The sequence below is a fragment of the Equus quagga genome, unplaced genomic scaffold (genome assembly GCF_021613505.1).
Source record: "Equus quagga isolate Etosha38 unplaced genomic scaffold, UCLA_HA_Equagga_1.0 73442_RagTag, whole genome shotgun sequence".
Taxonomy (NCBI): Eukaryota; Metazoa; Chordata; class Mammalia; order Perissodactyla; family Equidae; genus Equus; species Equus quagga.
This window is the reverse complement of record NW_025802777.1, coordinates 1,597,462-1,620,969: the sequence shown is the minus strand read 5'-3', so window position 1 is coordinate 1,620,969 and position 23,508 is coordinate 1,597,462. Positions and strand designations below refer to the sequence as shown.

General features: G+C 54.6%; 1 protein-coding gene across 2 annotated transcripts in view; it reads left to right on the top strand.

The window, feature by feature from the left end:
• Positions 1-6,542: 6,542 nt before the first annotated feature.
• Positions 6,543-23,508, top strand: part of PDE9A (phosphodiesterase 9A) — an 89,671-nt gene continuing 72,705 nt past the window's right edge. For both annotated transcript variants that reach the window (XM_046651693.1, XM_046651692.1), the window contains exon 1: positions 6,543-6,803. In XM_046651693.1, the coding sequence (XP_046507649.1) occupies positions 6,735-6,803 (69 nt within the window). In that variant the 5' untranslated portion in view covers positions 6,543-6,734. The remainder of the gene's footprint in view (positions 6,804-23,508) is intronic.

Genomic DNA, 23,508 nt, shown 5'->3' with positions numbered 1-23,508 from the left:
GACCCCCAGGCTGAGAGTCTATGCTGATAACCATCATCAATGACAACTGAAAGATCAGGGTATATACGGTGTTACTCCCATTTCTGATGCATAGCCAGTAAAACAAAAGACTAACAGGAACTGGGACCAGATGTCGGCCCCACCCGGAGACCAGATGTTGGCCCCACCCAGAGACCAGCCCTGTATATAACTGACCTGTAGTCTTTTTCTGGGAGATGGTTATTTTGGACCTGATTCGGACATTTTCCCTCTTGCTTCAAGCTGTAATAAAGTCCTTCCTTTCCTTCCACCTTGCCTCCTGACTATGGGCATGTCTTGTGGCGAGCAGACGACCCGCCTTGGGCGGTAACAGCTGGACCTCCAGTGCCAGGCACGGGGCTGTGCTGACCGACAGGTTGGAAAAGGGAACGAATGGCCGGAGTGTAAACGTCTCTGTGATTCCACTTTGTCACTGAAGGCATCATGACCTCTCCCTTGGCCTCTATACCACGCCATAATGATCGTCCTTGATTTTCCTTTCAGCAAATGTGCCACAATTTAATTAGTCAGTCCCAATCTTCGGAAATTTAGGTCACTTCTGTTTTTTTTTTCTTTTTAACTTTTCTATTATAAGTGACACCTCCTGTCTAAGCTGACCAGAAGTCCAGAATGCATACAGGAAGAGTGGAAGTTTTGTTTCCTTAAACGTGGAAAGCCACATTATGAAGGCATCATGAGTAAAGGCAAAAGATAAGCCACCAACTTGAAGAAAATACTTGTAAAATACATGCCAGTCAAAGGGTGACTCTCCTCGGTGTATAAGGAGCTAGTTTAAATCAATAATAAAAAGGTTTGAAAAATAGAATAAAGGGTGAAGAATACGGATTCACTGGAGAAACACAAAGGGCCCATCAACAGGAGGGTCTCATCTCATAAACACAGAAATGCAAGTTAAAACAAGAGACTTTTCTTTTATTAGATTGGAAAATATGAACAGAATGAAGTCTATCTTGTTTTGGGGAACATGTCTGGGAGGGCACTCTTGTTTCCTAAGAGTGGGTGCATAAATCGGTATAACCATTCGTGACGCTGTGATGTACCATAAGAAATACATTATTTGATCTTCCTCCCATTTCTGGTACAGAGCTCCTAAAACTCGGAATTTCCTATGTGATAAGAGCATGAAGGTGTCTTGATGTTCAGAACAAGCCCCTTTCAACAACACCTGAGTTTTTGTTACCAAGATGACTTGGAAAACACCTAAGGATGGGGCTGGTTGCCAGGGGAACCAACCTTGAGATTAGAAGGTTGGACCTTTCAGTCCCATCTTCCAGACCTCCAGGGAGGGGAGAGGGGCTGGGGGTTCAATCAATCTCCAACGGCCAATGATTTAATCAATCATGCCTACATAATGGAGCCGCCATAAAAACCCACAAGGACGGGCTGAGGAGAGATCCCAGGGTGGTGACCACAGGGAGATGTGGGGAGGGTGGTGCTCTGGGAGAGGACGTGGAAGCTCCACGCTTTTCCCCACCCCTTGCCCTATGCATCTCTTCCATCTGGCTGTTCCTGGGTTACATTCTTTTACAATAAGCCCGTAAGGTAGTAAGTAAAATGTCTCTCTGAGTTCTGTGAGCTGCTCTGTTAAATTAATTGAACACAAGCAGGGGGTCGTTGGAATCTCCCATCTTTGGCCCACTGGTCAGAAGCACAGGTGACAACCTGGACTTGCGAGTGTTGTCCAAAGTCGAGGAGGGGGTCAGTCTTGTGGGACCAAGTCCTTAACCTGTGGGGTCTGACATTATCTCCGAGTAGAAAGTGTCAGAATTGAGTTGAATGGTAGGACACCCAGCTGGTGTCCAAGAATTGCTTGTGGGGTGGGGAACCCCTCCCCCCCAACACACTGAAATCGTATGCTCGGACCATTTACCATTATGGAGGGCAATTCGGCAAAATCAAACATTTAAATGTGCTTATACTTTTATGCAGAAGTCTTACTTCTGAAAATCAGTTCTACAGAATAGCAACACAGCTACCAAAGGACACACCTGGGGGTGTTCCTTTTACGTTGTTTACAACCAAAAAATATCGGGAAAATTTCAGTGCCCAGCACACAGGGAAGCGACTTAACAGATGTGAGAACGTGCGTGGCAGAGATCCACCAGACAGCAGTTAAGAAGGGGATGGGTGTCCATTTTCTGACCCGGATGAGACTTTGCCGTCTCTGCTACATTATTTGAAATATTTACAACTAGTAATAATTTTGTTTATCACCAAAGCCGTAAAAAGAGACAAGTTGATGTGCGCATAACTCAGGTACCACTAAAACTGACACTGCCGTGGTTATCTTTGGGCAAGTTTTCCTCCCTTTGCACTAAAGCTTAGGGCAGACGGGTCAAAGGGCACACTCTCTCACTCTTGGTGCACCCTGACAAATAGCTTTCCCAGGAGTCAGAGAGGTTTATGGGGTGTTCACCATATATGGACAAAATAAGCTGATTCCTCCAAGAGGTCGATGATAAAACATTCAGAGTGTGAAGCATTTCACCTCCAACCAGTTTACTAATTTTAATCCTCTCCCATAGCATGTCCATTGTCTAGTGTGCTCTGATCCCCTTTAATGAGGCCTACTCGGCGTCTTGCATGTAGCAGGTACTTGATACATTTTGCTTGTTCGACGAATTCATTTTGTCCCCCTACCGCACCCCTGGTTCAGAGGAGCTGGCATAGGAAGCGATTGGATTATTTTCAGAATAGTCAACTGACAACACCAGATAGACCTGAGAGAGAAAGAACAGGCAGGAGGAGGATGCCTCAGGGCTGGCTCAGCAGCACCCTGCTGACCCATTTCCCTGGCCCGCCCAGTCCAGGGGCGCCGCTAGGAGGAGCCGCAGGGCGCTACTGGCTGCAGGGGAGGATGCTCTGCCTGGCCTGCCTGGCCACTCGAGGCTGACTCCTCCTCCGCCATTGGATACACCCTCTAACTTTTCCCTCGTGCCCCCAGCTTCCTTCCCCATCTCTGCATCCTTGTTGGAGGCTGCCACTCTTCAGGGACAGGGGCAGACCCTCCTCTCCATCCTCATTGTGGCTGCGCTCTTTCTTGCTGGGGATAAAGAGCTGGTATGGGATCCAGGAACCAGCGCTGGGCGACTCATGCCACGGTCTCGGCTCAGCCCCTCCGATCTTCAGTTTGGCTCTGATGCCCTAATTTGAAATTCCTCTTTGGTGAGGTCTTTATGGCAATTAAGGAGTGAGCTTTGCATGGGGGAATGAGCTGATGTGCAGGCCGAATGGTACCAGGAGAAATTGCCCCAATGTTGGGGCTGGGAATGGAGGCTGGACCCAGCCCGGTGGCTTTGCACCTCCAGGAGCTCCCACCCGCTTCCCTGGGAGATTGGGCAGGCTCTCACACTCTGACATCCCAGATAGTTGGAAATTTCCCTCCCTGTAACTCCCCGGGGGCTAGTGAACTCAGTCACCAAGTTCCCACAGGACCCACAGGCATCCTGCTCCACCCAGGCTTCCCATCCCCGCCTCTAGCCCACCTGGCAGAGGAAGGAGGTTTCTTTCATTTTCATTTTGATTCTGGGAACTTACATTGGCTGCATTCCTGGTGGCCAAGCCAGAATCAGGAATGCAGGTCAAGGATGCCAGGGAGAACCTCGCGCTGATGTGGTGATCCAAGGGGAGGGCCCGCTCCTGGAATCTCACCCCAGGGCCATGCAGGATAAAGGAGCATGAACTTAGGCAGGACCACGTTATACAGAAAGGAAGGAGAACAAAAAGCAGAAATAACGTCAAGCTAAGCAACAAGCAGATATGAAAGACCAGAACCATCTCCAGTTGGACACAGAATCCAACCACTTCTCACCTCCGGGTCCAAACCCCGTTATTCTTCGCCGATCATCTCAGCAGCCTCCTTGCTGGTCTCTCTGTGCAGCTCCTCCCTGTTCAGCGTCCTCCGCCCAGCAGTGGGATGATCCCATGAAAACATGAGTAGGCCTCGTCCCTCCCCTGCTCAACCTCCTGCATGGCTTGCAACCGACAGGCTGGAACCAGGTCCCTTGCGTGGCCCACACGGGGGCCTGCCACCCCCTCGCCTCTCTGACCTCACATCCCACTGCAGTCCCCCCTCTGCCCACTTCCTCCCCCTCCTCCAGCCACACTGGCCTCTTGTCCGAGAAGGGGCCTTGGCATGCGGCTGCTCCCTTTGCTAGAAGGTTCTTTCCTCAGATATTTACAGGCTCCATGCTCCGTCACTTTTGCCAGGTCTTTGCTCCTGTGTGCCCACGCCTGGCCGCTCCCTCTAAAATGTCAGCTCCCCACATTTTATACCTCCTTCTCCGCAAGACTTTTCTCCTTTGCACAAATTATCATCCAACGTGCTGCATGTTATGTTTATTTATCCCATCTTGTCTGTCTCCCACTAAAATGCCAGGGATTTTTGTTTCTTCTCTGCTGAGTGCCCAGCGCCCAGAGCAGCACCAGCACACAGTAAGGGCAGCGCTCACTAGGGCAAGAGCTGCGGCTCCGCGGGGGAGGGAGGGCAGCGCCGGCCATCTCATTATCGAATATCCGTACAGCGGTCTAGTCGACCAAATACTCACAGGAGCGAGGATTATTCTGAATACAGAATCGGCCAGGGAGCCTGAGGAGGTCTGCCCCACATCGTGCCAGACGCCCAGTCACAGAGCCACACCCTCCAGCACAGAAAGGGCTCCGCAGAGCGTGTTTGGGCATGGCCCTTCCAGGGCGCTTGAAGGAGATGATTTGAGAAGGCCAGGTCAGAAGACAATAAGACACGGAGAATAAATAAGTACCAAGCTAATGAGCCATCTGCCGGGCGGTGAGATTGCTGTGCCAGACAGCAGCCCCACCCCGCAGATCAGTTGCTGGGTTAGCCCACACATCCAAACATTCAGCAGCAAAATTGAACTATAATGATAGTGCTCGCTTCAATTTTCTGGGGACACGTTATGACAATTGTGAATCAGGTGGCCAACTATAACCACCCAACTGGGTTCCCCCCCAACCGCAAAGGCCTCCTGGCTGTCCCTTCTCACCCCCAGTCACTTATAAAGCAAATCTCATGGTCCCCGAGTTCTGATGTGGTCCCTTCACTGCACGGCAGGCAAGCGCAAAGTCACCATCATTCTTTGAGAGTCACCTCTCCCATGAAAGCCGGCAAGGGGCATGAAGTGACACGTGCTGGACTGTCCAAAGGCTGAGGAAGACCACTTCACCTAAAGAAGACGGACTTCACCTTCCCCAGGGCTGCAGCCTGGCCCAACCCTCCTGTTGGCCCTGGGGGAGTCTGGAAAGCCAGTGACTGTGCGCCAGGTAGAGGCCGGATGGCCAGGGAAGGGAATGGTAATGACCACTGGCCGTGGCAGCTGTCAGCCTGGCTCGGGCAGGTCCAGAGGGAGAGGAGCCTGCGTGCACCGGGCACATCTCAATAAGCAGAACCCAGACGTTCAACAGATGGGAAGCAGTAGCTTGGAATTCACTTCCAACTAAACAATAAGTACATTCTCTGGCTGGTTTCGATGCTCGCTTCCAAAAGCAACAGGCACTGAGAACCACTCGGCATTTACCAGCCCTCCGCTCATTCTCTCTGGGAGCGCCCCGGGAGAATTGGGGAGCTGCAAAGGCAGCCCCCACTGTGATCTGCAGGTCCCAGAGCTGCCTGAAATCCCTCCTTTTTCCCCCTCCTGCTTTTCCCACACTCCCTGTAGCAATTAACAAAGGATGGGGGGGGGGGGCGCAGCCTGGAGACCAGAACAGTGCTGAAACCAGCAAAAAGCTCGTGGCTGGGTAATCCTCACTCCAGCTACATCAAGGACAGAAATAAAATTGCCATTTCAGCTCCGGGTGCAGCTGGAAGAGGCTGTCACTCCCAAGAATGTAGAGAAAACTTAGGGGAAGGATGTACAAGAAAGGGAAGGAACTTTTCCCATTTCCTATTCGAATTAAATGAGGATGGCAATCACAGCAGGAGAGGTGGAACCTTCGGGGCATTTTCTCAGTGCTAAGTGGTGCTAGGGTTTGGGTAATAACCACAACAATAGCTCAGGGGCCCCAGGCCAGCCAGTGCTTACTGATGACTGATCAGCCACCCGGGCAGTCCTCAGCTTCTTTGCCAAGGGGGTCACCATGGGCAACTGCCCCCGTGGGGAGGTGACTAGCCCTGCAGCCGGAGGAGGTCGCTATGGGAATCTGGTCACATGGGGAAGTGACCAGCTCTGTAGCCGGAAGGGGTCGCTGTGGGAATCTGGTTATAGGGGGAGATGACCAGCCCTGCAGCCAGAGGGGGTCGCTCGCTAGGGGCACCTGTCCAGAGGGCACTTGGAGCTGGGCTGCCCACTTGGCTCTGTCCTCATCTGGCTGGAGTCAAACGGAAGAAAAGGGGGTGTGCATTAATGTGGGAAGAGAGAAGGGAGAGAGGAGAGAGAGGGAGGGAAGAGGAAGGAGGGACGATGAGGGAGGAAGAGGAAGAGGGAAGAGGAGGCAGGAGGAGGGCGGGAATGGGAGGGAGGGAGGCGGAGGGAGGCGGCGGCGGGGGGAGGAGCGCGAGCGGAGACGCGCGAGCCGGAGGCGGCGGGCCGAGCCGGCACCGCGCGCGGCTGCGCTCTGGTTGGCTGATCTACGCCGTCCTCCCGCCGCCGCCCCCTCCTCCCTCCCACTGCCCGCCCTCCCCGCGGCGGCTGGCGTCGAGAAAGTACAGTAAAAAGTCCAAGTGCAGGGCTCGGCGCAAGATGGGGTCGGGCTCCTCCAGCTACCGGCCCAAGGCCATCTACTTGGACATCGATGGACGCATTCAGAAGGTAGCCCCCGCCCCACCCGCGGTCGCGGGGCGCCCTCCCGCGCGCGCCCCCCGTCGTGCGAGCCCGCCGCGGGGGCCCCTCCCCCGGGTGGCAGCGCGGAGGGTCTCGGCGCGGGTGGGGGGACCAGGCCAGGGGACGCCGGCGGGGGTTGGGGGGACCATCGTGCGTGCGTCCGCGGGTCCGGGCTGCGGCCTCCGACAACTTCGGTCACCGGCGGCGGGGCTCTGCGGGGCAGGTGTCCCCCAGCAGCGGCCCCCAGTGGAAAGGGCGACGCGCACGGGGGTAATTTTTCATTTCGTGGCCAGAGCTGTCTTTGTAACAAATCTGATTGGGCCGAGTTCGTGCGTTCAGAGGCTGCTACATTAAGCCTTTCATTTCCGGCAGGACGACCCCAAGAGCAGACACCCCGGAGCCGGTGGGCAGCCCTGCGGGACGGAGTGCCCGCGCAGGGACGGTGCCCGATCAAGCTGTCCCGGCGGGGCCGGCGGGGCGCAAGTGGGGGGGGGGGGGGGGGGCTGACACAGCAGGGGCTGCTCCATGCCGTGTCCCCGGCAGTGTCCCCGTCCTGGCAGGTGGTCAGCTCTGACAGAGACGGTGACCCCGTGCTGCTCTATCTTCTAGAGCCCACAGAGAGACTGGGTGACCCACTGGACCACCTCTGGGGTCCTTCTACCCTCCTCTTTGGAGATAGGAAGCCCTCCAAATGTCAGGCGTCCCTAACCAGCTTGAGTGTCATGAGAGAGGCATCCAAAGCAGACCCCTTTGTTCAGGCCCCTCCCCTTCTCTGCCCCTGGCATGGGTCCAGAGCATCCCGGACTCATGCTTCTGATTGGCAGAGAGGGACAATGAAAGAGCTGACTTGGAAGGGGTCTCTCTTTAGCTCCCCCTTAAGCCCTGGGAAAAGCTGTAATGAGGGAATGGTCCCCAAACCTCCACTGGACATTTCAGGGAAGCCCGCATTTGCCGAGTCTCACCTTGTGCTCTGCAAGGAGCCCCCAGTGGGGAAGCCATGGAGAGGTGCCCCAGGCAGGCAGGGAGGAAGCGCTGGGTGGGGGGGGTTGGGTCTCTCTGGTTCCCAGACGTGCACACAGTCTCTGCCAGCTGATAGACTTGAGCCAACAAGCCACCTTCACCCCCATCCCAGCTTGATTCCCGTGGAATGTGAAGCACAGGCTGCCCTTCCCCCACCATAGCCGCTGTAATAGAATGAGAAAATGGGAAGAGGAAGCATCTTCAAGGGCAGGTGGACAACCCCTCTTAGTTCATCAGCGCTGGACAGCTGGTCAGCGGCAGAGGCGGGAGTAGACCCAGGTCCCCTGACTTCCAGGAACGGGCTCCAGACTGCACAGGAATTTAACAGCCTCCCCAAAGGAAGAGATGGCCGTCTGCTGAACACGTCCCTGCTCTAGTGTGCACACACATGCACAAATACGCACACACGTGCACGTACATTCACACACAGACACATTTTACACACACATGCATGCACGCACATATGCAAACATGAATACACATGCATAAGCACACATACTTTTTCGACCCCACCAGATGAGAGTTATCAAAGATCTGCCGTTTCTTCTCCCCGAAGCCCCCCAAGTATATAGTTATATATTCTACTTGGAGGTCCTTCTGGCTCTGCTACGTGGGATGCTGCCTCAGCATGGCTTGAGGAGCAGTGCTAGGTCTGTGCCCAGGATCCAAACCGGCGAAACCCTGAGCCACTGAAGCAGAGTGCAAGAACTTAACCACTCGGCCACGGGGCCGGCCCCACCTTTTTTATCTTTTGAAAGAGATGAGATGAGATGCTGTCACCCGGTCAGAAGTGACGGCTGCTTCCTGAGAACTTCCCCCAGTTCTGCCGCGAAGCTGCATTGAAGTGGAAGAGAGGTTCCAGGGGGCGGGAACGGAGCCCAGAGTCTGGCAGGCTGGGCTGTCATTATGGGCAGGATGGTTTTTTGCAGTTGACACACCCGAGGTTGGGATGACCTCCCTGCCAGCTGCCCCAGGAAACCACGGGCACCTGCGTTCAGGAGGGAGGCCGTGGCCTTGGGAGGGGTCAGATCTGAGGTTGTGTGCTGGCTCCATCGTGCTCTGTGATCTTGAGCAGGGTGCTTGGCTCCTCTGAGCTGGCCTCCTCTGTAAAGTGGGATAGTAATGTCTGTTTTATAGACTGCCATGGGAAGTCAATGACATCATGTAAACAGAGGGCCTGGAACACTGCTGGAACACGGCGGACATTATGCGCTTCTCTCTCCCTCTGTTCCACAAACATCCTCCAACTGGTACAAATAGGGGAGGAGGTGGGCCGTGGTCTTTCAACCTCTGCCGTCTCTGCGAGGCCTGTTTCTGGTTCCTGACCTCGCTGTGAGCCCTCTCCCTTTGCTCTTGGCACCGTTGGAGCGCTTATAGCTGGACTTTTAGCTCTGGTTGAGAGCCAGATCGTTCGGGGTTTCCCAGTGTGTGCTGGAAAATGATAACCTCTCACTCACCTCAAGCTCCCCGCCCGCCCAGCAGCACCCTCGAGACGAGAGCACTTCCAGCAATGCCTTCAGTGGCTGCAGTTTCTTAAAGTCCCAGCCACTGGGTTAATTCTGCAAGTTCCCCAAATGTGGCCGTGTTCCGTCTCCCTTGCGTCCATCCCACATCCTAGGTCATGGGTGCAAACCCTGAGTTGCTTCCGAGGAGGGGCACTGTGTGTTTGGAGGCATGTGTTGCTGCCTGGCTCTTGTCCACCTGGTCGTCAAGCCCGTGGCTCCCGCATTACTTTTGCTCTCTGTCCCTGGAGTTCTCTGACTCCTGGGCGTTCTGCGCTCCCCTGGAGAATGCACAAATGGAGGTTGCAATCAAAACGGGGACTTCTGCGGATGCTGTCTTCCCCAGCAGAGCTGAGGGTGGAAGAGCTAAAGTTGTCTGAAGGGTGGTCGGACAGATGGATGGCAAGTGTGGCATTCCCTGTCTGAGGACGTGCCTGTGATAGTAACACCGGAGGCACGTCCAGTGCCTGGAGAAACCGTGGCAGCCGTTGGCAGCTAGTTCAGGGCGTTTTTGATACAAAGAAAACGCCAGACACAGGTCACGTGACCCGCCCAGTTCATGCAGTGGGAGGCCGGCCTCGAGAATCTGGGGATCCTCGGAGCCCCTTGAGAGGTCAGTTTTCCAGCCCCAGGGCTTTTCCTTCAGAGGTTGCACAGAGGAGACTCGGAGGGCAGCGGTGGCTTGTCTTCTGAGTCTGTGCCCTTCCTGGGCCCACACAAAAGTGGGATTCTGAGGTGGCTGGGAGCTCGTGTCCCGGAGCCAGAGGGATTGAGGTCCATTCTCAGCCCGGCCTTGGGTTGGTGACCTAACCCCTTGATCCCACCATTTTCTTGACAGTAACATTGGGACGCTGGTAGTGCTGCTTGTTGCGAGAACAGTGGTGACAAGGCAGATCCGTTAGTCAAATATCTGGACATGTTTATTGAGCAGCTATTGTGTGCTGAGCGCTGGAGTGCAATGTGAATGTGACAGTCACCACCCTTGGCGAGTCCCACTGAGCGATGGTGCCTCTGACCTGAGCCAGGCATGGGGCCTGGACCCCAGGAGGGCACAAATGGTAAATAGCAGCTGTTGTGGGGCCCCCTGTGATGGACAGAAGGACACAGCAGGACCAGCTGGTGGGAAGGGGCTGTGGTGCCAGCCACGTGTGGAGCCCGATGAACAAGTTTCCTTCCTCTGGGAAGGCAGGCTTTGTGGGGAAGGAGCCTTTTGGCAGACGGATAGCCTTGGGATGTCCGAGGTTAGGAACTGCTAAACGGCCAGGGAGCCAGCCTCTTGCAGCCAGCAGCACCTGCACACACCTGTCCCCATCGTCTGCTCTTCCACTTGCCTGGGAGCGCAGGTGAGCCCTGGCACCTCCCAGCACCAGGTGAAGGAGGAGGGAGGGGGAACATGGTCCCCAAACCCAGAGACCTGGAACCCCGCTTCAGAGGCCTCCTCTTGAGAAGGCAATGCCCAGAGCGTTGGCTCTTTCTTTCCTCAGTGTCCCCTGGCCTCAGTGCCTGCCCCTTTCTCCCACTCAGCTAGGATGCCCAGGGCGTGATGTGACGATGCACTCAGGCTCCTGGCTGGTGGCACGTCCTGGCCGAGGTTTGCTGACCTTCCAAATGAAACAGAGTGAGCCCTTTGTGGGACCCCCGGGCCTGACGTGGGGCTGGGGTTTGGTGAGCAGCCTCATCTGGGCCAGAGCAGCCGTCCTGGAGCTCCTCAGGCTGGTCGAAAGGGACTGCCTCTGTTGGCGCATTGCCCTGGGCTAGCGGCTCCCTCGGGGACCGTCCTCTGGTCATGGCACTGTGCCGGGACCACCCTCAGCCACTCTGAGCTGCCATGTGTTTGTCCCAGCCTTGCTCTCCAGCGGGAACCCAGGTCTTAATAAGCAAACAGCCGCTTGATGTTTCTGAAACAAGGAAACAAATGAGAAAAACCAAAAGAGAAGAGTCACATTGGAAAGTTGTTAAAATGTCAGCAGACAACCGTTCCCAGTTCCTAATGTCTCCTGTGTTGTTGCTCCTTCCCTGGCTGGAGCTAAGTGCCCCGTGCGCCCAGCCTCGGGCCCATCCCTCCGTATGATCATCTTCCCCCAGCCTCGTCCTGTGGCCACTTGGAAGCCAGGTTGTGCCCGTGGATACCTCGGAAGCTGTCATCCAGCCCCCGCGGGTCTGCGGGGCCCTGACCCACCATCCCCTCCCCAGAGGTTTTCCTCTGGGCCTCAGGCCCTCTTGCCTGCACCTGGAGCCCAGGCCTCTGCGCCCCTGGCCGTCTCCGGCTCTACCCCGAGGCAATCTTGCTCCCTGCCACCTGTCTCTCCCTGTGTACCCCCACCCTGCTCCGACCTTGTACCCTCCAAGGGACTTCAGGCTCGTCTGCCTTCATTTCTTGCCTTTGGGACAAACAAGCTGGCGTTTTGAGCTGACTGCACGTCTTCAGGGCAAAAATGTCTTCTGTTTTTCAAAGGATACACCTGCTGCCTGTCTTGTCCAGTGTGGTCATCATGGCGGGGCCTGGAGTCCCTCCCTGGCTCACGAGCGCCTTTCCCCCTCCTGGAATAGGTCCATCCTGCCACCTGGCAAAGCCCATTGCCAATTTCCTTTCGCTTTCAGACATGCGCACCTGCTCTACCCGACACGCGGAGTGTGCCTTTCCTGACAACTGGAAGGAGTTTGTTCATTTGTACAATGATGCACGCACTGGCCAGGCAGACCCACTGCTAGTCCTCTGGGCTTCGGCCCTGCCGTCCACTCCCCTCATCTCTGCCAGGTGGACGGTGACGCCCCTTGGCCACCCTCAGCAGTTCCAGCAGAGTCCGTTTATTTTCCTTTAAATGTTTATAACTTAAGCTCTTTAAACAGATACTGAAATGTTAACATCAGCTAAGTGCGACCAAGGGAAGTTGGAGAAGGGAGTCATCCCACGCCCTTTCGGGGCTTCCAGTGTGAAAAGGGAGGTGGGCTGGTGGTGATGGGGAGGTGGAGAGGGAGCATTTTGATTCCCAGCCTGACCTTTCGTTCGCGATGACCTCTCTGTCTCCAGCTGGGTCCGAGCTGGGCTGTGAACATTAATGAGAGCATCTCGTTTCAGTCTCTTTCAACAAGCACATCAGCCGTGAAGCGCCTGGGACCCTGGCTGCCTGAGCTGCCGTAGCAGGTGCCATCCAAATAAGAACTCTCAGAGACACCGTCTCCCCAAATTCTAGCCCAGGGCCCTGAGAAGTCAGGAAGCTGCTGGCCTCCTTCCTCCTTCCCACCTGCTGTGCTCAGAAGGCCTCTCAAACTAGACGTTTGAGACATCAGAGGCTGGAGGCTTGAACCCTCCTGACGGCACCAGGGTTGGCAGACAGTGACATGGAGACCTGTCAGACTAGACACAGTGCGCTGTATATCGGAGGGTGGTCACCCCGCGTGGTGGAAGCCATGGTGCTGGGACAGCCTCACAGGGCCTGGCTCTGCCACTTGTCAGCTGGGAAGCATGAGGGAAATCACCTTCTCCTCGGAGAGGTGGGTGCGGTGGCGGCACCCTCCATGGGGTGACCACGGGTGGTGCTGTGTGACACATAAAGTGCCCAGGGCAGAGCTGGCCACTTGAGGGGGCTCGGTCCACACACCCCGTCCTTAGGCCTGGGCAAAGCATGGCCCCTTGCCCATCCTTGGCACTCCCTTCCCCCAGACTTGTCAACTCGGAGACTGTGGCCGTGCCTTCTTGTCACTACGTTGGTATCTCTGTGAGGCTGCTGTGAATCTGAGCCAAAACAACCACAAAGAGGGAGGCAGTGCTGAGGGCTCCAAGACCCCGGGTCCCACTGCCCAGGGCACCTTCGTGTCCAACCTGGCAGGGTCTATGCCTGCTGGAAACAGGGCCACTTCATGCCCAAACTGAGGGGCCACCAAGTGGCCTCACCAGAGCCGTTGACGGCTGAGGGGCTGGCCGGCCTCAGAGGCGAGCAGAATACAGCTCTGGTCGTCAGGGAAGAAGGGCAGGGCAGAGCAAGGGCACCGCATCCCCATCGGACAGCTCCTGAGAACCGACATGCAAATGAGACGCGAGACAGGGCCGCAGCCCGAGGCTGATCTCAGCGCCAGCAGCCAGGAGCCGGGACACAAGCTGGGCAGTGGGGCAGCAGGGCCTGGGCCGACAGGGAGCCTTGGGTCTCTGCAGGCAGGGTGCCCACACGCCTGTCCTGGCTTTGCTCCCTGGCGGGTGGTGGGTATGCCCTCCCCCCGGCCTCTCCCACCACAAGTGGCACAAGCTGAACTGTCGCATCCAGTCACCTGCTCCCCTGGCTGCAGGGGACCCAGCAGGCCACACTCCTGGGGACAGAGGCAGGTCTTTGGCAAGGAGAATCCGCAGAGCACACAGAGGGACCTCAAGGGTCCACCTCGACAAGACAGCAGCAGCCCACCAGCTGGGCCTGCCCCAACAAAAGATGCTCCCATGGTCCCCATTCTCCTTCCTCGGCCAGACAGGCAATGCGGTGAGAGCTGGCTGCCTGGAAGCCCGCAGCACGAGCTCCCACCTGGGGGGATGCTCGCGGCCAGGGCAGTTTGCACGTTAGTGGCCCAGCTCGAAAGGGGTGGAGATGGAGCCACAGCCTTTTGCTCGGCTCCCGGGCTGTCTCCTCCTGCTGTGGTGGTTGAGTGCATTTCCAGGGTTCTGAATCTTTGCGACAAAAACAATGCTCTACACTAGTACACACCTAAAGGTCCACCTGCAGGACTATAAAAAGCACAGGCATCTCTTCCCGGGCACGTCGGTTATAGCCACAAGGCGGGTCACTGTATAGGTGCATTCAGCTGCCTTGGAGATGGCTCCACACATTTTCAATCTCAAAAAAAAAAAAATCTCTGCAGTTGATGCTGTGGTTTATTTGCCTTGACCCTGCTTCTGTCTGCCTGTCTCCCCCACCCCTCACCACGGTCCCACACGTCCTCCTTGAATCCCAGAGTTGATCACCTGATGGGAGCATGTCCTGAAGAGAACCTTGCAGCGCCCCGTGAAAGCTGGGTCCAGGCACAGTTAAAGAAGAGCCAGAATGATGCATTCAGTTTGCTTTAGTTCTCTGCCTAACATTTTTAAAAACTGTAGGAAAATAGACATAATAAAATTTTACCATCTTAACCATTTCTAAGTGTAAAGTTCGGTGGCATTAAGTACATTCATGTTGTCATGTAACCCTCACCATCATCCATTTCCAGAGCTTTCTCGTCTTCCTCAGCTAAAGCTCTGTCCCTACTAAACACCAACTGCCCATCCCACGCCCCCAGCCCTTGGCGCCCACCCTTCTACTTTCTGTCTCTGAGTCTGACTGCTCTGGGGGCCTCATCTAGGTGGAATCACACAGTATTTGTCCTTTTGTGTCTGACATTTCACTCAGCATAACGTCCCCAAGGTCCCTCCACGTTGTAGCAGGTGTCAGAACTTCCTTTTTAAGGCTAATATCCCATGGTGTGCGTGGACCACATTCTGCTTTTCGTCCTTCGATGAATCTGCTGTGATGTTTTATAACCTGTCATTTCCATCCTTATTTCCTTAGTTTGCAAAGTGTAGGCCTATTGCAGTGGGTGTGTTCCTGTGTCTTCTGAGAAACTGTGTGTGTTCCCTAAACCCACGCCCCGGTCACAGTAGTGTCAACCCAGGAAGGTTGTATGTGCGGTGGTCTGGGAGGTGTGACGTATTATGGGCGGAGAGGAGTGACCTGCCTGGGGAGGACACCTGCTTTTCAGGTGCAGTTACGCTCAGACCGTTTACCAGCAACATGGCGTCACAGTCGAGAGCGTCGATTCCGGAGCAGGTGTGTCTGTGAACCTGGTAGGGTGTAGGCGGATTACTTAATGTGCCTCGATGTCTCTATCTGTGAAGTGGGGTGAAGGGAGTCTCCACTTCACAGGGTTGTTGTGATTACATCCCTGCGTGTGTGTCACGTGTTCAGACAGGGCCCGTACCTGCTGAGTGCTATATCGAGTTGCTATTTCTATTCATTTATTTTATTTATTTTTTTTTGATGAGGATGATTGTCACTGAGCTAACATCTGTGCCAGTCTTCCTCTATTTTGTATGTGGGTCACTGCCACAGCATGGCTTGATGAGTGGTGCTAGGTCCGCACACGGGATCCATCTGCGGACCCCGGGCCACTGAAGTGGAGTGCGTGAACTTAACCACTACGCCACTGGGCCCGCCCCTTGTTTGCTTATTTTTTATTTATTCATGTCGTGAATTTAAGGCAGTCAAATCGCTGCGTCCAGTTGGGGAACTGGGACTCCTCGCCTCACGGTCCAGGGCTGGTGGTGGCCGCTGGGCATCTGGCTGTCACTCCCGGCCGGTGCCCTGTGTCCAGGCATGCTCTGGAAGGAAGGGCCAGGTAGCCGGAGGATGCTTCCAGCTCGATGATACCATGCAGCTGTGTTTCCCAGGTTAGCCCCAAGTCCACCCTTCTTCCCCCATTCTTCCCACCAAAGAAAAGACCACAAGCCGTCTTTCATTTCTCTGACTATTTCAGAGGTGGAGCTCTATGGGGACTGCAGTGAGGAGGGAGGGAGGAAGGGAGGGAGGGACAAGGACAGCGGCAGGCAATGATGAACTAGGATGACCGCCCTCGGATTGACTGAGCTGGCGGCCTGTGTGCCCGCAGGCTCTCCAGCTGCATTAGAGTCCCCAGGCTTCACGTTCATTTCCTTTTGCTGGAGGGGGCGGTACCGATGCCCGTAAGCACTTAATAATTTTGTAGGCAAAATCAGCTGGGTTTGGAGAGTGTGTGTCTGGGCACTGTCCATCGTGGCCCCGGGAACACTCAGCTGTCTTTGTCGCTTGGCTGCTGGGCATGCCTCCCCCTCAGGCCCCCAGCTCCCATGTGCAGCCTCCACCTGGGGTGGGAGGAGACTTCAGGGAAACAAAGTTAGCGCCCGCCCGTGGAATGATGGGAGGTTAGTGGACTTCATCACAGTCAAACTCTCTTCCATTTAGCCCAGAATGCTGCCCCATGGTAAGGTTGCCACTGTGCCCTCTTCCACTTGCCACCACCAAGCGGCAGGCATAGGGAGCCCAGGGCTGTGTCCAGATGGGGTTCGACCATCCTCAGGCGGGTTGCACGCTGCGGTGATTTATTTGTTAGCAGAACAGTTCACAGAGCCCAGTGGTTCCGACTGTCTTTATCCTCGCAGCTTCTGCCTTTGGGGAATTTTTGAAAAACTTTTATAGCCTTACAAATGACCGAAAAGAGGCCATGCGTCTGGCATTATCATCTAGAGATCTCCCATAATCCCTCCACCTGGAATCGACTTTGGCAGGAACAGCTAACCCAGAGCGATGTTACGTAAAGGCTGACTGTCAGCGGAGGCAGCTGGGTGTGGCGGGCGAGCGCGTCTGTCGCTCGTGCATTTCCAAAGTGCTCTGGGGAGCGGCCCCCAAAGTGTTTTCGCTCAGCGTTGTTCTGTTGGTTCTATACGTTTAAGCGAGTGGTGGTTGAGAGTTCAAAATGAATGGTCATGTATACTCTGAAATTTCTCACTGAGGCTTCTCTGTAAGCCTAAAACGCCTGCGTCACTATTAAGAACAGAAAATCTAAAGCTTAGAACATATACAAGAAGTGCTGGGAAACGTGACTGCAGACCTAGCCGTGACCGCATCCTCATTTGGAGTCCTTCAGACGTAAGATCTCCGCCTGGCCCCCCCAGGATGTGCAGCCATGGTCCCGTCGTGTGTTTGAGCCCCACTTTGCATGTGGTGTTTTGAAGGCTGAGCCCCAAACTGCAAAGATGGGAGATGGCCTCTGTGCCCTCCTGGCAAAGATGGCCTGGAGTTCTCCAAGGAGCGAGGGTCCCGAGAGGAGCTTCCTCGGCAGAGGGGTGAATGGGGAGTGTGGGAGCAGTGGATTTCCCCCGCAGACGTGTTGGGTGGCCCTGGGCTGGAAAGGTGGGTGAGATGGGTCTCAGCCTTGGGAGCTGAGCAGACACACGCAGGTAATGCATGACGACAAAGGATCAGGGAGCCCCTGGTGGGTGACAAGGCGGCAGACGGAATGGCCCTTCTCAGAGTCAGTGCCTCCCCCAGGTGCCTAAAGTATCAACCCTTTATCATCATCCCTGATTCTAACAGGGTCCCCATGAATGGGCCTGGGGGTGTGGGCTGGGCACCAGCAGACGCAGGCTGATGTTCTGAACTTCAGACTTGCCAAGGTGTCCATCCCCCCCGACCCCCACTCCCTACATCCCGCCTATGGCCCAGAACACGACAGAGCGCTAAGCCCCCCACCCCAGTCTTCCGCCCAGCATCTCCCCTCCCAGACCTTTGGCCGAAGCCCAGGGCCTCTCCAGGGCCTGGGGACTCTGGGTTTCCTGGGTGTTGGTGCTGGAGCCGAGGCCACCGGCTGGATGCCAGGCCTCCTGGAATGCTCTGGGCCCTGCTGGGTCTGGGGTGTCTGATTTAGTCTCAGTCCTGCAATGAACCATCCGTGTGTCCTCCAGACGCATTGATCAGGCGGCCCCGCGCCCTGCAGCCAAGTCAGGTCCAGACCCCAAAGGGGCCCCTCAGGCACCTCCAGCTCCCACCTGCCCCCCTGAAGGGCCAGGCTCGGCTTCTGGAAGAAAGATCCAGGGGTTTAGTGGCTTTCATTTGACTGCTGTGAGCCCCGGGCGTCAAACTACAAATAGCGAGCCCAAGAGGAATTCTTCGTTCGGCACAGAAGGCTGCATGGGCAGCATTACCTAGATCTGTGCGTCATGTGGTTCTGGGTGTCGCAGGGTGCGGCGATGGTACAGTGCCGGTCGCAGGGTGGCCCAGGAGGCACGGCACCCTGCTGATGTCACATCACGGTGACACACCACCCCCAAAAGTCCAATAGCATTGAATAGAAACCCTAATCTTTGGAGGAGCTACAAAGGAGGCACGTGAGGTTTTCAGCCTGGCGGGTGGAGGCTGGCCTTTGCATGGATAAGAAGCAGGGTGAGTGGGAAGGCCACTCCAGCCCTAAGAAACTCAGACAATCACCTTGTTTTAACCTAATTGCCTCTTTAAAGACCCCGTCTCCAAATCCGGTCCTATTCTGAGGCACCGATGGTAAGGGCCTCAACGTGTAAATTTGGGGGGATACAGTGAAGTCCATAACACCCCCTCCTGAGAAGCAGAGATGACTGTCACCCTCTCCCATCTTCTGGTCTCTGGAATCATAAAGTACCAAAGTTGAAGGGACCCGGAAGGCCATGATGTCACCAGGGAGAGCATCATGTCCAGGAGGCTGGATGGACTGCTTGCTTGCGGGACAGCACAGCTCTCTGGGTCTCAGCTGGGGAGGGGTCCTTCCCGCCTCCCAGTCTCAGGTCTTGCTTTTGCATGGTTTCATCTGTGTCTTTTCACGTATGTCCTGAAACAGGGCTGGAGGGACTGCATGTTGGGAGAAGGCTCCGTGAGCAGTGTCTGAGGGGTCGTCCCCAGCACCTCCTCCTTCACCTCCTTCCACCTGGGGCGCAAGGAGCCCTGACCCAGGGATAAGTCGCATGGGCCCACACTTGGAGTCCTGATGCAACAGAGCCGGGACGAAGACCCTTGGGAAGTGGGCAGAGGTTAGCAGGACGGGGACCCGGTGAGGGGACGTAGGAGGGTCGTGCATCCCTCGTACCAGCGTCGGATCTGAGGAAGTAAAGCAAACCAGAGAGACACCTTCAGAAATGTCCTCACGTAAGAAAGTCCTCCGCAGAGAGCTCCATCTTAGCACATTTCTTATTCTTTCAGCTCCTCGCTTTTTGCGTTTTCAGTCCCTTGTGATCCATTATTTATAACAGTAGAGATTGGCCTCAGACACTAGAAGTGGAAAAAACGAAAAACAAAGCAACCCAGAAGAATGACAAGAGCCGAGCGTGGATCGGCTGTGACAAATGGGTTCAGGGCAGATGAGGCCCGAGGCCACGGCAGACGCAGACACAGGCCTGGGATCCTGCCCAGCCTCCCGGCAGCCGGAGCCGGAGCTGGACAGGGTTTAGACGTCTGGGTAGCTGTGTCCTGCTAATGAACATTGCCAGCCAGGGCAGGAGTTCCCTGCAGATTGCCATACTGTTCCGCTCCAGCCTCCATCCTCCCTGCTCCAACCAGGCCCCATCAGCTCTTAAGGGGGGCAGGCAACCTGGGACCAGCTCCTGACCTTCAGTGCCTCCTTTCATTAAGCCATACTTCCCCAGCCCCTGCTCAAGTTTGGTCCCCATCACATCTACACTCCATGCCTCACACAGCTTCAAGAACTCTCCCGTTACCCGCAGAAAAGATTCCAGCCTCCTTAGAATGGAGGTCAAGGGTGTGTGAGCCCCCTGGGCTGCTGTAACGAGTTGCCACAAACAGCATGACTTGAAACTACAGAAATTTGTTCTTTCACAGTTCTGAAGGCCAAAGTTCAAAATCAGCATCACTGAGCCAGAGTCAAGGTGTCGGCAGAGCCCCAAGGTGTTGGGGGCTCTAGGGGAGAAGTCGTTCCTTGCCTCTTGCAGCGTCTGGTGGCTGCCCGTGGATTTGGGCTTGTGGCCACATGGCTCCAGCCTCTTCAGATCTCTCTCTGCTCCACCTTCACGTCACTTTGTCCTCTGTGTGTGTGTCGACTCTCCCTCTGCCTGCCTTGTGATTTTGCGATTTCATGTAGGGCCCACCTGGATAATCTGGGATAATGTCATCTCAGGATCCTCAATCTAATCACAGCTGCTGAGACTTTGCCATATAAGGCAATATTCACAGGTTCCCGGGGTTAGGGTCTGGGTATCTTTGAGGATGGGGGATTCAGGGACCACAGAGCTCTCAGCCTCTTGGCTGTCAATACAGTTCTAGCCTCAGCTTGCACTGCATTTCCTTGGTTTCGTTGGCTCCCCTCACACAGACGCTGTACCCTAAATCCAGTGGGATCACTGGTCTGGAGTCAGGGTGGAGTGAAGTGAGGTCATCACACCTCGTCACCTCCAGCCCCATGCACACTGCTCCTTGTGGCTTCCCTATCCCTCAAGGTCAGCCCTCTTTCACAGATCTGCCTTTATTTTCGTGTGTGTTGTTGACATCACTGCCTCCCCTGCCTGCCAGCTGCACATTACAGGTTGGGATCTCAGATAGCTCTCCTTACTCCCCACCGAATTTTGCTATACATTTTAACTGAATTAACTCATGCTGTGCTAGGCGAGGGTACGTCTCAAATCCTTTCACCTAACAGGCATTTCTCAAGGGCCTCCCATGTGCTGGACTGCGAGACAGTGCATGATAGCGAGGTGAATCTTGGGAGGCTGCAGTGTGCTTCAGAATATCAGCCTCAGCCTCTGCCCACCCTTCCTCCCACCAGCAGTCCTTGCTTATCCAGCTGTCCTGGAGTCAGCAGACTGGAGTTTGCATCCAGCAATGCCATGCACTGGTTCTGTGATCTTGGGCCTCAGTTTCCACATCTTTAAAATGAGGACAGGACCTACCTAGCAGATAGAGTGCTTACAACATGCCAGATGCTGCTAGCCTCTTCCGTATGTTGCCAATGAGGCAAGTATGCAATGACGAGGGGAAGGAATTCGCCCGCAGTCCCAGAGTTCATGGGAGGCAGAGCGGGGAGTTGAACCAGGAGGCCTGACTCCAGGCTCCAGGCTCCAGGCTCCACAGCTCTGTGTGCACATGTCTCTCCTGGGAGAAGTCTACCCGGGGGCTGAGCTGGTCCTGATCATCTCTGGCTCACACAGGCCCTGCCCCATGGGAGCCTCGCAGCACCTTGAAGCAGGTAGAGCTGGCACTATCCCCACTTTGAGGATGAGGAAGCTGAGACTCAGAAATGTTGAGAGACTTCCCCAGAGCCACATAGTTTACTGGAGAAAGAGCCCGAAGCAGGTCTTCAAACCCAGCTCAGAGCTTTGCCACCAGCCGCTTCCCTGGGCTGGCTGGGTTTCTTTTCCATTTCTGACCTTACAGGCTGTGCAAGGGTAGTGAGGTTGGCCTTCAGAGGCCTCTCTATTTTTGCCCAAAGCTAGCTCTTCTCCGTCCAGGGCGTTTTGTGTGCGCCGTCTATTTTGTCAGTAACCCCAGGCACTCACCCACCCGCGGCCTTCCTTGTCTAACCATGGTTTATCTCACTGAGCCGCCGGCTCTTCACTCCCCGCTTGTGCTCACCCTCCCCTGTATGTGGCCTTGGAAAAGTTCCCTAATTCTCTGAACCTTAATACCTGCAAAATAGGGGTAACAAGCCCTGCCTTTAAGGCATGCTTTAAGGATTGAGGATCACGTGTGTTCTTCAACACATCAGTGGCAAGAAAAGAAAAGGGGACCATACATCACACATGGGCACGCACACACATGGGCATGCACACACACGCGTGCGCGCACACACACATTTGTTTTCAAGTCAGGGTCCAAACAAGGCCCACTCGCTGCATTTGCTTGATGACTTCTTAAATCTCCTTCTATGCGTATGTTTCATCCCCTTTACGTTTCTTGCCATTAATTTATGGAAGACAACAGATTGCTGCTGATCCTTAAAACATGCCCTGAAGACACAGATAGGACAAGCTGAGCAATGACAAGGGAGACTGGTGTTAATTCTCTTTCCGTGTGATGCTCACACTCACACTGTGGCTATCTCAAACTGTAAGAAAGAGATCTTGTATTTTAGAGATCCACGCTGAACTGCGTCCAGATGCAAGGATACGAAGTCTAGAATGAGCTTGACGCTCAGCCCGGTGGGAGGAGAAGCTGGGGACAGACGCAGCAGACGGGGCCTCATGTCGGTAACTGTTGAAGCTGGAAGGTGGGGGGCGAGGCTTCGTGACACTGTGCCTTCTCCTTTTGTAATGTTTGAGCATTCCCATTGTACAGAAGTTCTTTTTTATTTTAAGAGAATGTATGTAATGTGTCTGGGTCATAGTAATACATAGTGATTTCTGTTATTATTTTATATGCTTTCCAAACGCAATGACCGGAAAAGTACCTCCTAAATTGGGGAGGGAAATGAGACTTAATATAGATTTTATTTTAGCAAACAAAAAAGCAGTAGTTGCCTGCCTGGTGGTTGTCATCCATTTTGAATGTGACATTACTGTTAAGTGTTCTAAAAACAAGGGGCAAAGCAGAATGAGCAATATGTTCAAATGTATATATGTAATTTATAATTAGAGGTGAATTGCAGATAAGCCTAGATAGATGGGTAGATGGACGGATATATGGGTAGATGGATGGGTGGATGGATGGATGGATGGATGGATGGATAGATGGACGGATAGCCTTGGATATTTTCTCCAGTGAACATGTATTTGTTTCTTGAGTAATAATAAAAAAACATAAAATGGGGGATTTTGTTTGTTTTTTATATTAAAGACTTGCAATTCTCAGGGGCTGAAAGGCAATGGAAATTCACCCTTTAACTGCCCCAAGATAGAGAATTTGTGAGTCCACCGTTGGGTTGAGTTTGGCTGTTCCGAGGGCTGGGCTGCTGTTCTAACTCTGAGAGCTGGAGCGTGGGATCCAGGAGTCAGACTGAAATCCTCTGGTTTGCTTTGAGGGCAGACAATGCCTTATAAAAGCTTACAGAAGCTTATATAAAAGTTTAATAGCTTGTAAGGGCTATAAAAATGAATCACAGTCGTATAGACAAAAGAAAAGGAATTTGAATTGATCTGTTTTCCTCTGGGAGGGGCCTAAATCAGTCTTCATTCTTAGGTTGCAATCAGAAATAGCAGTGATTTGAAAACGAGGCAAACAGAGAAGGAATGCCTGCTCCATTATGGGGGGTGGCGGTGGCAAAGAGGCCCAGGGACCACCCCTACCCCTCATTGAGACTGTGCTGGAAGTCGGATCCCAGGCACAGCACACATCTCTGGGCTTGGAGCCAGTGGGTCCGAGTCTGCGTCCAGGACCCCACTGGCCAGGCCAGGGCAGCTTCTTCTCTCTCTACTGCTCAGAGTCCTCATCTGTGACAGGGATGACAATGACACGAAGCTGATGAGGTCCTTATGAGGACCCAGTGTTGCAGGGCTTGTGAAGCACTTGGCTCTGGTTCTGGCCCCAGCATGGCTGGACAGGCTCAAACCTCTTAGTTGTTGTTGGTGGTGTTAGTGATGGTGGTGATTGTTATGATGGTGGTGGTGGCAGTAGTGGTGGTAATAATGGTGATGGTGGTGGTCATAGTGATGGTTCGAGAGGTAGTCACAGTGGGGCTGGTGGTGGTGGTGGTAGTGATGGAGGGAG